This window comes from Conger conger, chromosome 17 (genome assembly GCF_963514075.1).
Source record: "Conger conger chromosome 17, fConCon1.1, whole genome shotgun sequence".
In the NCBI taxonomy this organism is placed as follows: domain Eukaryota; kingdom Metazoa; phylum Chordata; class Actinopteri; order Anguilliformes; family Congridae; genus Conger; species Conger conger.
Window position 1 is genome coordinate 40,208,514 of NC_083776.1, and position 12,014 is coordinate 40,220,527.

General features: G+C 41.4%; 1 protein-coding gene across 1 annotated transcript; it reads left to right on the forward strand.

The window, feature by feature from the left end:
* The first annotated feature begins 2,817 nt into the window (after positions 1 to 2,817).
* On the forward strand, positions 2,818 to 4,179 carry LOC133116332 (galactose-binding lectin l-1-like). The gene is made up of 4 exons (XM_061225771.1): positions 2,818 to 2,868; positions 3,018 to 3,088; positions 3,206 to 3,377; positions 4,012 to 4,179. Exons 1-4 carry the CDS (start codon positions 2,863 to 2,865, stop codon positions 4,177 to 4,179), a joined length of 417 nt encoding a protein of 138 aa, XP_061081755.1. The 5' UTR covers positions 2,818 to 2,862.
* Positions 4,180 to 12,014: the final 7,835 nt, after the last annotated feature.

Consider the following 12,014-nt stretch of genomic DNA (forward strand, 5'->3'; position numbering starts at 1 on the left):
TCCCCGGCCACTTGATCCAACTCACCACCAGGTGGTGATCAGTTGACAGCTCTGCTCCTCTCTTCACCCAAGTGTCCAAGACATATGGCCGCAGGTCTGATGATACGACCACAAAGTCGATCATCGATCTTTGGCCGAAGGTGCTCTCACATTAAATTCATCCAGATAAAAATTATTTCTGATGTTTGGATATTACATGACAAAGTATATAAGAACAAATGTGCAAGAATGAACATACATTTATGAATCATCATTGGGGCCAGTGAGGAACATAATGTGGGGCGGATGTTGAACCTTGGTTAACCTCTGCATAATGTTTGACCAAGACATGTTGGTCTTTAAGAGTTAAGACATGTTTGCAGATTGTTCCAGCTATAAGGTTCAATGCATCTGACTGCACCCAGACCCCTCAAATAAGAGATAATGATGGGCTATGAAGGATACAGCTCCTGTAACAAAGTGCAAAGCACTCCAGTAAACCATATCTAAGGTGTCATGTAGAAACAAATTACTACCAATAAGACAAACCTAAAGGATGGCAACATGGACTATTCAGTTAACAAGGACAATTCAAAACAGAATGAAATGGCTGGTGATGAAGTTTGCAGGAGAACAACATTTATGTATTGAAGTTGAAACATGCTCAACCAGTTTGTAGGAAAATGCAGATTCTCATGCAAATGATTTGACAGATTGCTCAAGGAGATCTCTTCTCCAAAGGAGTGCCAGAAGGTCAATTGGTAAACAGCTCCCACACACAAAGCACAGGATTCCATTCCATGGCCTGAGATAACACATTGATCAACCTGAGTGGAGAAGGATGACTTCTGAGGGAAACTCTTGTAAAATGCAGAAAGCAGTTTGTCTGTTTTGTTAATACTTTTGTAGAATTCTGCATGTCTTTAAGGCAGTGATGGTCAGTGTAATGGTGATGAGGCACGATTCACTCTTAATTGCCCAGTGAGGTCTTTCTCAGAGGTGGGTTTAGTTTTTCCAGGGATCCCAGCTCCTGGGAGTCCATGGGGTGGGGCCCTTTGCTGGCTGCTGGCCTGGGTGGGCTTGTGGCCATGAACTGATCTGCCATTTCTTGGTCAGGTTTGAGGCGCGTTTACAATTTGTACCAATTCAGGGGTAGAGAATTGAGAACAAAGTCACTTAGATCACATTTCTTCCCCATTCTGACATTTTGTCAGAACAATAGCTGAACCTCTTGACCATATCTGCATGCTTTTATGCATTTAGTTGCGACCACATGATTAGTGTGTATAGTGTAGATGTGTCTATGCCCTCTTTGTGTATAGTGGGTTTACTTTCCACATGGTGAAACCAAAATGTGTAAAAAAAAAAAAGCCTTTAATGAAAGTTGAGCGTGCAGTTTAATCACGTGTGAATGGTTTGCATAAAATCTAAAATTGTGTAATAATATTGATCATTTCACAGCCTCACTGGGAGATTATCCTCGTAAATAAAGCCAGCCATTTCTCCTCCTTCCTCCACTGGATTCCAGTCACCAAAGGGGTCTTTCAGAGAGACATAGATGAAAGATTTAGATGAATTAAACATTCATTTTTGCTTGACCACATGCAGTACCATGTAATTCCAATGGACAGAAGACGGGTGAAACTGATGAAGGATTAGATGCCATGTATTTTTTTAATTGGCGCTCAGTCGTTGTTTTTTTTCAATATTAAAAATTCTCCAGGTCCTGTTGCATCTGTTAAATTAGACGTCATCATGAACACATGATATTTAATTAACAAGAAACAATGCAACCCCCCACCCCCCCCACCCCATGAGCTCACAAAGATTTCCATTTTCATTTAAAAATTAAACTTTCAAATGCTATTCACTAATGATTATCTGCTTATGACAGTACACATATCATACAATTAAATATTAATGCAGTTTATTGCTGGTTTAAGCAGTTGGTTTAGTGTTGTGGCTAGTTGTTTTACATAGTTTTACAAATTTTTAGGTGAGCGAAAGTATTGGAACATATGACTGACACGTGTTTCTTGTTGTCCAGATGTGTTGTGTTAGTTCGTTTGGTTAAACAATAAATAGTTCTGAATGTCTACCCTTGGTTTTAGCCTTGGGTTTTGCCTGTGAAGACTGCAGTTGTGTTACAAAAAATTAACCACCATGAAGACCAGAGAGCTGTTTCTGGGAGAAAAGTAAGCCATTTTGAAGCTGAAAAAAGAGGGGAATATATTGGGGACAGCTTGTTCAAAAACTGAGAAAGTAAGAAACCACTGAGCAATAGACATGGAACTTGTGTACTCCAATAAAATGAAGTGAACGGTGTGGGCTTCAGAGCCTCAATATCCATTCAGGTGTGCATCAACAGGGAGCCTCTGGATGACACACAGGTTAAGGTGTCAATACAGACATTGTCTTTGAATACTCATAGCCTGCAGATTTGGAATCATCGAGCCAAAGCTTTTTTATGTATAAGATTTAGCCTACTTAATGCTTTATGTAGACAAAGGATTTTATTCTTTCATTTTCCTGGAATACTGAAACAAATCTAGTCTTGCTTCATTTAACAATGCTGTCATGTGAATTTACCACATTGTATTTTTCAGCATTACAACAACAATTCACTCAGACACAAACTTTCCTTCAAAACACAACCCACTTTGCTAAAACACCCACACGTTAATGTCATGACAACTTTGATTCTATAAGTAAATACATGCACAACTGCTTTATTTTTGCCCAATTTGATTGGCTAGAGTTTGCCAAATCCTGCCTTGTTACTCCTCTCAGAAACACATAAATATGCGCATGACACCTTACAGTTTACATTGTGTCGTAATCAGAGCTGCACTACTGTGAAGACTCAGCAACTGAACCGCCAAGATGAATGTAAGTGATGAACAAATTATTTGAGTTTAACTGAGATTGTTGAGTTTCTAATGTCTTCTCTCTAATAGAAGTGAAAGAGTGTACTGGATGCATAATTTATTGTTCTCTTTATGTTTTGACCATGTTTTTGTGTCCTCTGTTTTAAACAGGATGCTGAGGTGATAAACATACCCCTTTATTCAACAATGAAACTGACGATCAAGGGTGTCCCTGAAGATAGGTGAGTCACAGCTGCCTCTGACTCTATGAGACCTCTTTATGCTGCTGCTAAATCTCTTGATGTCTTCATCTGGATCATCCATCATCCATCCCTTGTGTATCTCTCTTTCTCTCCAAGTTTCACCATCAATGTGGGCAAATCCAGAGACATCATTGCACTGCAATATAACGTGCACTTCAGCCAGGGCGTTGACCAATCTGTCATCAACATGAGGTGCATAAGGGATGGCACAGTCTTGGATAAGCTCATGGATACTACTTTCCCTTTTGAGGGAAAGAAGCTATTTGAGGTGAGTCCTAGGACAGGGAGACACTGAGTTGGAGGTGAGTCCTAGGACAGGGAGACACTGAGTTGGAGGTGAGTCCTAGGACAGGGAGACACTGAGTTGGAGGTGCTGAAAGGACACTTGCTCCAGTCCTCTGTACCTGTGCTCCATGTGTCAGTCTGTAACTTGGTATCTGTGTCATGGGGGGGGCATGGGGGGGTAATGCCTCCACAAATGCCCTACAAGCATAGATTGCAATCATAATTTCTCCAATTTTGATCTTGATTATTTTACATGTGTACAGAACTGTTCTCATTCATGCGATGTTAATAACATTTGTGAAGTCATCAAAAAGTTAAATGCCCCCCTGTCTGAAATATACTGGTGCCAGCAGTCTCAGGAAAACTGGCCTTCACAATCCTATATGTATGAGATATTGACCCTTTAAGGGCAGAAAGGGGGTATGCTCACAACAGAGCGTAGTGAGAAACATTCCAGCCAAATCATTCAGTGATAAATCATTACATTATTATACATTTCTTCCAATATTATACTCTTTATTGTTTGATTACTTATCTCTCCTGCCTTCTCACCCCAGCTCCCTACCTTATCAATGTCGCCTACAGTAATACCCATGATCTCTGCTTCTCTCCTCCAGGTGACCATTTCCTTCAACAAGGACAATTTCACAATTCAGGAAACTACTTGCCAGTCTGTGCAATTCAAGAATAGCCTGGATTTCCCATATTATGACTACATATGGATTGATGGAGATGTGGCAATCAAAGGCATAAGTATCAACTCAAGACCCACCAGGAGGTGCTAGATATACCCTTTGTGGCTCCTGATTGGCTGCTCTGCTTCTGCTTCCTGGTGCCTTCCTACAGCTGTGCTACAAGTGCTACGATCTCCCAGAGATCAGTGCCTTTAATCTTGTGCTTCTCTGCGACATTTAGACCCTCTGGTGTCTGTCCAAACCCACTGCATATGTTAATCAATCCAGCGTCAATAATAAATCTCTATCATGAGTAAATCTGTGTGTGGCTGTTCATTGGGGGAGAGGGGTCCAGTTCTTTCTCCAAATCTTAGGACTGTAAGGGTCACAAATTCACTCTTCGGTCACAACTTGATTAAAATTCAGAGGGTTTTCTAGGCTAGTGAATGATATTTCTCATTAATGCTTAATACCAACTACATTTAAGACATTACGCATAAAATCACACATTAATTTAAACTGCCATTTTAAATATGATTTAAAGAGTTCAATTAAACCAATTTTGGTTGTTCTCTCTTTCTCTCTCAATTCAGTTCAATTCAAAATGCCGCGTTTGTGTTAGATCCCTAAAAAGTTAGTTTGGGCAAAATGTATGTGTTTTTGTCTGTGTTGTGCTTTTGTAGTCGCAACTACAGCCATATTGCCAAAGCAACACATACAATATACTCTATATAGAAACACACAGAAAAATTGAACACACTGTAGGTTGGGGTTTTTTTTATGTTGTATGAATGAGTATAGTCAAAATGAAATATGAATTAATGTAACAATAAAAGCACAGAACAAGTTCCACTTGCATTTCCACACACAATGTGAACAGCTGAGACCACTCCTAGTAAAAAACTGACATCCGAAAACTTTGATGAATCCCACATTATTTGTGTAAATGCATTTCTGAAGGATTTGGGGTCAATTTCGCTTAGCTCAAGTTTGATAAATGAGGCCCATTGTGTGTGTAGTGTATACTCTTCTAGTGCCATTATATTTTCTAGATTGTGTATATTGTACCTATATTGTACCCGCAAGTTCGGTGTTTTGATCCCCGGTGCAGCCACAATAAGATCCACACAGCCGTTGGGCCCTTGAGCAAGGCCCTTAACCCTGCATTGCTCCAGGGGAGGATTTTCTCCTGCTTAGTCTAATCAACTGTAAGTCACTTTGGATAAAAGCGTCAGCCAAATGACATGCAATTTGTTTGTTCAATTACTGGACTGGGTTTCTGCTGTAAACTCAGCGTTCCACCAATGTTAAGTCAGGGCGCTGTTTTTAAAAACCTTATGACATAGAAACTATAAATTGTATCCCTTAACAAAGAGGAAGCGACCAAATAGGTCCGTTTAGTTTTATCAACTGGAGGAGGAGTTACGTCCACAATAAGAATAAGTACCTGCAATAAATAAAAATATACTTTTTTTTTTTTTCTTTTTTTTATAATAATGAATAATAAGTTGAAGGCTAAAACAAAAACTGATTTTCATACATTAATTCATATTTTATTGTAAAAAATGCATTCAGTGAATTAGGCATAAGAACACAGTGAACAATACATTCAGTGAATTTTTTGTGTTGAGCTTTTCCTCTGATACTGACACACGAGTAGCATAGGCCTAAGCTTTAGTTATGTAAACATCCCAACTATCATTAGTTGATTTGTTGACTTGTTGATTTGATTCTATGACCGTCCATGTTGGTCCATGGTTCTGACTTGATTAATATAAATGTTCAAAAGTATCGCAAACAATGTAGCCTGTGTCCCACTAACCAAAGTAACTCATGAGCCAAATAAAATCCAAAGTATTGTCTTTAAAATATCTGTCAAATAGTGTGTGCGTGTGTGTGCGCGTGTAGGTTGTATGCATTTACGTGCGCATTCCTGCATCTTGGTTGCCATTTAAAAAAGGACAATTTAAAAAATCTTACACCAAGGCCCATCCTAAATTGCTGCTGCCACTGACTGAATGCATAATTTATCTATCTCTTCATGTTCTGACCATATATTTTTCTGTTTTTTGTCCACCTCTGTTTTAAACAGGATGCTCAGGTGATAAACATACCCTTTTATTCAACAATGAAACTGCTTATCAAGGGTGTCCCCGAAGATAGGTGAGTCACAGCTGCCTCTGACTCTATGAGACCTCTTTATGCTGCTGCTAAATCTCTTGATGTCTTCATCTATGATCATCCATCCCTTGTGTATCTCTCTTTCTCTCCAAGCCTCTACACCTCGCCAAGGTACCGGTCCAAGTAGAGGGCAGATCACAGAACTATATACAGTGGTGTGAAAAAGTGTTTGCCCCCCTTCCTGATTTCTTCTTTTTTTTGCATGTTTGTCACACTTAAATGTTTCAGATCATCAAACAAATTTAAATATTAGTCAAAGACAACACAAGTAAACACAAAATGCAGTTTTTAAATGTTTTTAAGTTTAAAAAAAAATCCTAACCGACATGGCCCTGTGTGAAAAAGTGATTGCCCCCCCTGTTAAAACATAACTTAACTGTGGTTTATCAAACCTGAGTTCAATTTCTCTAGCCACACCCAGGCCTGATTACTGCCATACCTGTTCTCAATCAAGAAATCACTTAAATAGGACCTGCCTGACAAAGTGAAGTAGACCAAATGATCCTCAAAAGCTAGACATCATGCCGAGATCTAAAGAAATTCAAGAAACAAATGAGAAAGAAAGTAATTGAGATCTATCAGTCTGGAAAAGGTTATAAAGCCATTTCTAAAGCTTTGGGACTCCAGCGAACCACAGTGAGAGCCATTATCCACAAATGGCGAAAACATGGAACAGTGGTGAACCTTCCCAGGAGTGGCCGGCCGACCAAAATTACCCCAAGAGCGCAGCGACGACTCATCCAAGAGGTCACAAAAGACCCCACAACAACATCCAAAGAACTGCAGGCCTCACTTGCCTCAGTTAAAGACAGTGTTCATGACTCCACCATAAGAAAGAGACCTTTATGGCAGAGTTCCAAGACGAAAACCACTGCTGAGCAAAAAGAACATTAAGGCTTGTCTCAATTTTGCCAGAAAACATCTTGATGATCCCCAAGACTTTTGGGAAAATACTCTGTGGTCTGACGAGACAAAAGTTGAACTTTTTGGAAGGTGTGTGTCCCATTATATCTGGCGTAAAAGTAACACCGCATTTCAGAAAAAGAACATCATACCATAAAATATGGTGGTGGTAGTGTGATGGTCTGGGGCTGTTTTGCTGCTTCAGGACCTGGAAGACTTGCTGTGATAAATGGAACCATGAATTCTGCTGTCTACCAAAAAATCCTGAAGGAGAATGTCCGGCCATCTGTTCGTGACCTCAAGCTGAAACGAACTTGGGTTCTGCAGCAGGACAATGATCCAAAACACACCAGCAAGTCCACCTCTGAATGGCTGAAGAAAAACAAAATGAAGACTTTGGAGTGGCCTAGTCAAAGTCCTGACCTGAATCCTATTGAGATGCTGTGGCATGACCTTAAAAAGGCGGTTCATGCTCGAAAACCCTCCAATGTGGCTGAATTACAACAATTCTGCAAAGATGAGTGGGCCAAAATTCCTCCACAGTGCTGTAAGAGACTGCATTTTGTGTTTACTTGTGTTGTCTTTGACTAATATTTAAATTTGTTTGATGATCTGAAACATTTAAGTGTGACAAACATGCAAAAAAATAAGAAATCAGGAAGGGGGCAAACACTTTTTCACACCACTGTACAATAAAAGCGTCCTCCACCCAGCCAGTGGATCAGCCTCCATGAGTGTCCTTCATCTCTGCCAACCACTCCTGCACCGATTTGCCGGCAGCAGTGGAACAGAACGCAATGTTGCCCAAACGGCTATGACCAAATTGCTGCTGTTTCGGCTGTCCGCACTTTAGGCAGATGTACTTCTCCTCACGCTGTCGTCCGTGGGACTAACGGCGGTATTGCAGCAGGCACGGTGGCAGTGGCAGTGACATGGCTGGGCTGGGCTGGGATGGAGGATGGGCGCGTGGGCGTTCCTTCCTCGCTGGGTGGCCTGGCACGATCGGTCTTCTGGGGTGACAAAGACGAAGGCCGCTTGTCCGGTCGCCTCGTCACCCTGAAGGAGCTGCCGTGATGGAGGCAGCTGCTGGTAAGCTATGGCAGGGATGCGGGTACCCACCACGTCCTGCTGAAGCACAGCTCTCTCCCACGCCTTCTGCCTCCGGGAGAACCTGAGAGCGATAAACACCACATGTTAGCATGTCAGTCAGCAGAAAGTTACACATCACAGGATTACGGCATACAATTTCTGCATCGTGCCACCACTTACCACTGGGAGAGAGTGCGCTGGTTCAACTCAAAGAGGCTGTGGCTTCAGCCCGTCCCTCCTCTTCTCCTCCGGCGGCGGTGGTGGGAGGTGCAGGCGGGGGGAGCGGGTGTGGGACCTCTTCGACAGCAGGATCACCTTTGCAGAGATGTACCAAAAAAATAAAAATAATTTTAAAACAAAAACCTATGTGTTTGTGTCAATCAAGCATTGAAATGAGATGCTTTTTAACTATGATTACAAGCAGCTCAGCCCAAATAAGTGCCATAGTTATTATGGTTGTCAGTGATGTACATTAGAAAGTGCATCTACAGTAATGCCATAAATTTTCCCAGTGCCAGTATACCAGGGGGTGCAGGAGAAGATGGGTGTGATCAAAAAGAAAGATGAGCCTCTAAGACAGGGAAATGAAAAAGTTGCAGTTACGCGCAGGATGGATGGATGACAGGACAAAGGTACAAAGCATGCATAAACACATTGAATCTCTTACCCAAACCTACCATTCCTATTTCAAGGAGATCCTTCTTTCTCTGATAAATATTACTATGAAACAACAGTTAATTCAAATTGTATTATACCAAACTGAAAATACTTTATAAAACACAGTCAAAATAAAAAGATGCAAACAAATCACAAGGTTTGAGAATATGGGAAGTTACATAAAGTATGCTTTAAATTGTAATATATTTTAAATGAGTGACTGAGATGCCATTACTGACTCACAGTTGTCGTTTATGCCAAAACATTTCTTGAACATTTCGAAAGAAATTATTACACTGTCAAAACTTTAGTCGTACTGTACACACCGATTCTACTGTATGATTCCGGTTCAGCTTGCCAAAGCAGCTATCCACCTTGCAAGCAAACTAATATTAGGCAAACTAACATGCCAGCTTTGTCTTACGATAAATTTCTAATGTAAAAATACATACATAATGTGTTTATACGCCCGGAAAGTTCATTAATTCATTAATTCTCTGTATTAACAGCAACGATAAACGTATTGAACAGCGCGAAAGCCAACTAGCTAGCCTGCTCTGACCATGAAAATACAAATGATTCTTCTCATTTTAATATAAATTTCATTAGAAAACGCATTGAAAGCTTACCTTTCACCGATGCGGGAGCAATGGCCGGCGCGCCGATTTGAGTCAAAACGGAGGAAGAGCTACAATTGGCCGGCTAAACACGTGATGAATTTGGAACAAACACGTGTTCAATTTGGAACAAATCCGGCCATCTGATTGGCTGAGCCGCGTTGTCAAAGTTGGTGAAAGTTGTAAATTGGAACAAGGCACGGCCTCTGATTGGCTCCAATATTGGAACATATTGGAACATTGGAACAGAGAAGATCGGTAAAGTGGCCAAATCCGTTTGACTTTTAAGAGGCCAGCCTGTAGTGCAGTGGCAAGGTCGGCGGTTCGAGCCCCGGTGTAGCTGCGATAAGATCCGCACAGCTGTTGGGCCCTTGGGGGATGCCCTTAACACCCCATTGCTCCAGGGCTGTTTCCTGCTTAGTCTAATCAGGACTTGTCGGTCGCTTTGGATAAAAGCGTCTGCTAAATAACAAATGATTATTTATTTATAGCTTGCATTGTAGCAACTAGACCTAACATCCTCAGAATGACCTACACCGTGGCACGGTGTCATTTTGTTGGGAATGTTAAATGAACCAAAATAAAGAAGAAGAAAAAAAAAAAGTGAAACAGCAAAGTTGGGTGAATTTTGTAACTTTGAGTTGCATCAGGCAAGTATATTTCTCGAGTTATCAAAATACATTAGTTGTATTGTAGACTGGTTTCCGGTTTAATTTTGTCTTTCAACCTATAGGTACAACACACATCAGGACATGTAGGTCTCTTTGGATAAAAGCGTCTGCTAAATAACAAATGATTATTTATTTATTTATTTATTTATTTATTTATTTGCTAGCATTGTGGCAACTCAACCTAACATCCTCAGGATGGCCTACACAGTGGCACGGTGTTATTTTGTTGGGAATGTAAGGTATATTTCTCGAGTTATGAAAATACATAAGTTGTATTGTAGACTGGTTTTATTTTGTCTTTGAACCTGTAGGTACACCGCACATCCCGATAGAAACACACATCAGGACTTGTCGGTAGCTTTGGATAAAAGCGTCATCCTCAGGAAGGCCTACACAGTGGCACGGTGTTATTTTGTTGAGAATGTCTGTCCTCCAGGGTCCTCGTCGCACTTCATTGTGCGTCGCTCTGGATAAGAGCGTCTGCTAAATGCCTGCAATGTAATGTAATGTAATGTGAAAAAGAAAGAACGGGAAACCGCAATGCTGTGTGAATTCTGTTGGGTGAAACATTCGCAGCATTGAAAACCATTCGCGTTTTTTCCCCTTTACATAGTTCTGAATGAAGATCAGGTATATCATTCTGAGTACAGTAAAAAATAAAATAAAAAAGGAACTTTGTACATGGGGTATATTCCAGATGTCTCATTAAAAATGCATGTCTTACGAAATTTAAAACGAAATTAGATTGAAGGCTTCACAATAGCCCACAGTCTTGTCCCGGAGGCTAGAACCTAAAGGCATATGGTGATGCAGCGTCTTTTGGTTATTACTGCTCTAGCCTTTGGAATAGCCTGCCGATGGGTCTTCGCGACTCCAAATCCGTAGACATTTTAAAAAGAAATCGTAAGACACACCCTGTTGTAGTTCTGTCTGTAACGTGGTACACAAATAAAGTTTTGCGTAGCCACGCCTGTATTTGCACTCGGCCTACACGGGCAGATGGCTTCGTCGCCTACGGGAGATAATATTGTATTTTTCCAAATAGTTTCACTTGTTTCAGTTCGGTGCAATATGGACGCGTGCTCACATAAAACAGTGCTACTGCGGCCGGACGTCTCTCGGGTAAGGTTGCCTGCTGTAGGCGGTCCGCATGTCACGTTAACTTGGTGTGGAATTAGCTTGTTCGCTTGCTAGCTAACGACTGGTGGCCATAGTCCTTCGCCTCCGCGTCGTACAGTAACCCCCTTGTTAACAAGATTATTCCTGATACACGTCGTAAATACAGTCGTGTAGGCTATTTATTGCATTTTCTGGAAGGCTTGGCTGCTGTGCGAGGATTATCCAGCTACTGAGCAAACTGTTTCCACGTGCTAGGCCGGCTGTAGCTAGCTCGTTTGCTACCTTGGCGAGGCGATGTAATTTAGTGCTCCGGTGCCTCGCTTATTGTATGTGTCTGGCCATTTTGCATGCTTAGAGATTGGGGAAGTAGATGAGAAGCACCGTACGTGGCACAGGTAAAGACAATTGTCACAACATTTTCAGAGGCCATGCTGGAAAACGTGGCATTTCCCCCACGTAGGCCCAGCGGACGCCAAAAGTCGCCGTGTTAAGTTAGCCTACACCACAGAAGTAAATAATCGTGTGCCATAGTGGCTAGCTAACGAAAACGACAACGCAGAAGAACCACTCAGCTTGCTTTGGTTGGATATACACACACGGCAGTCTGCTGAGTGGTCAAAGAGGGAATGCTGCTTTCCACGTTTGTTTTGAGCAAACACTCGTGTTTCGAAGAACTCGTTTCCTCCGCGTTTTCGTCCTTTTTAGTGCA

Excerpts from the sequence above, each read along its gene's own strand:
- LOC133116332 (XM_061225771.1), top strand. Across the intron at positions 3,089-3,205 it reads AAGGGTGTCCCTGAAGATAG|TTTCACCATCAATGTGGGCA; the intron begins GTGAGTCACAGC and ends TTTCTCTCCAAG. Across the intron at positions 3,378-4,011 it reads AGGGAAAGAAGCTATTTGAG|GTGACCATTTCCTTCAACAA; the intron begins GTGAGTCCTAGG and ends TCTCTCCTCCAG.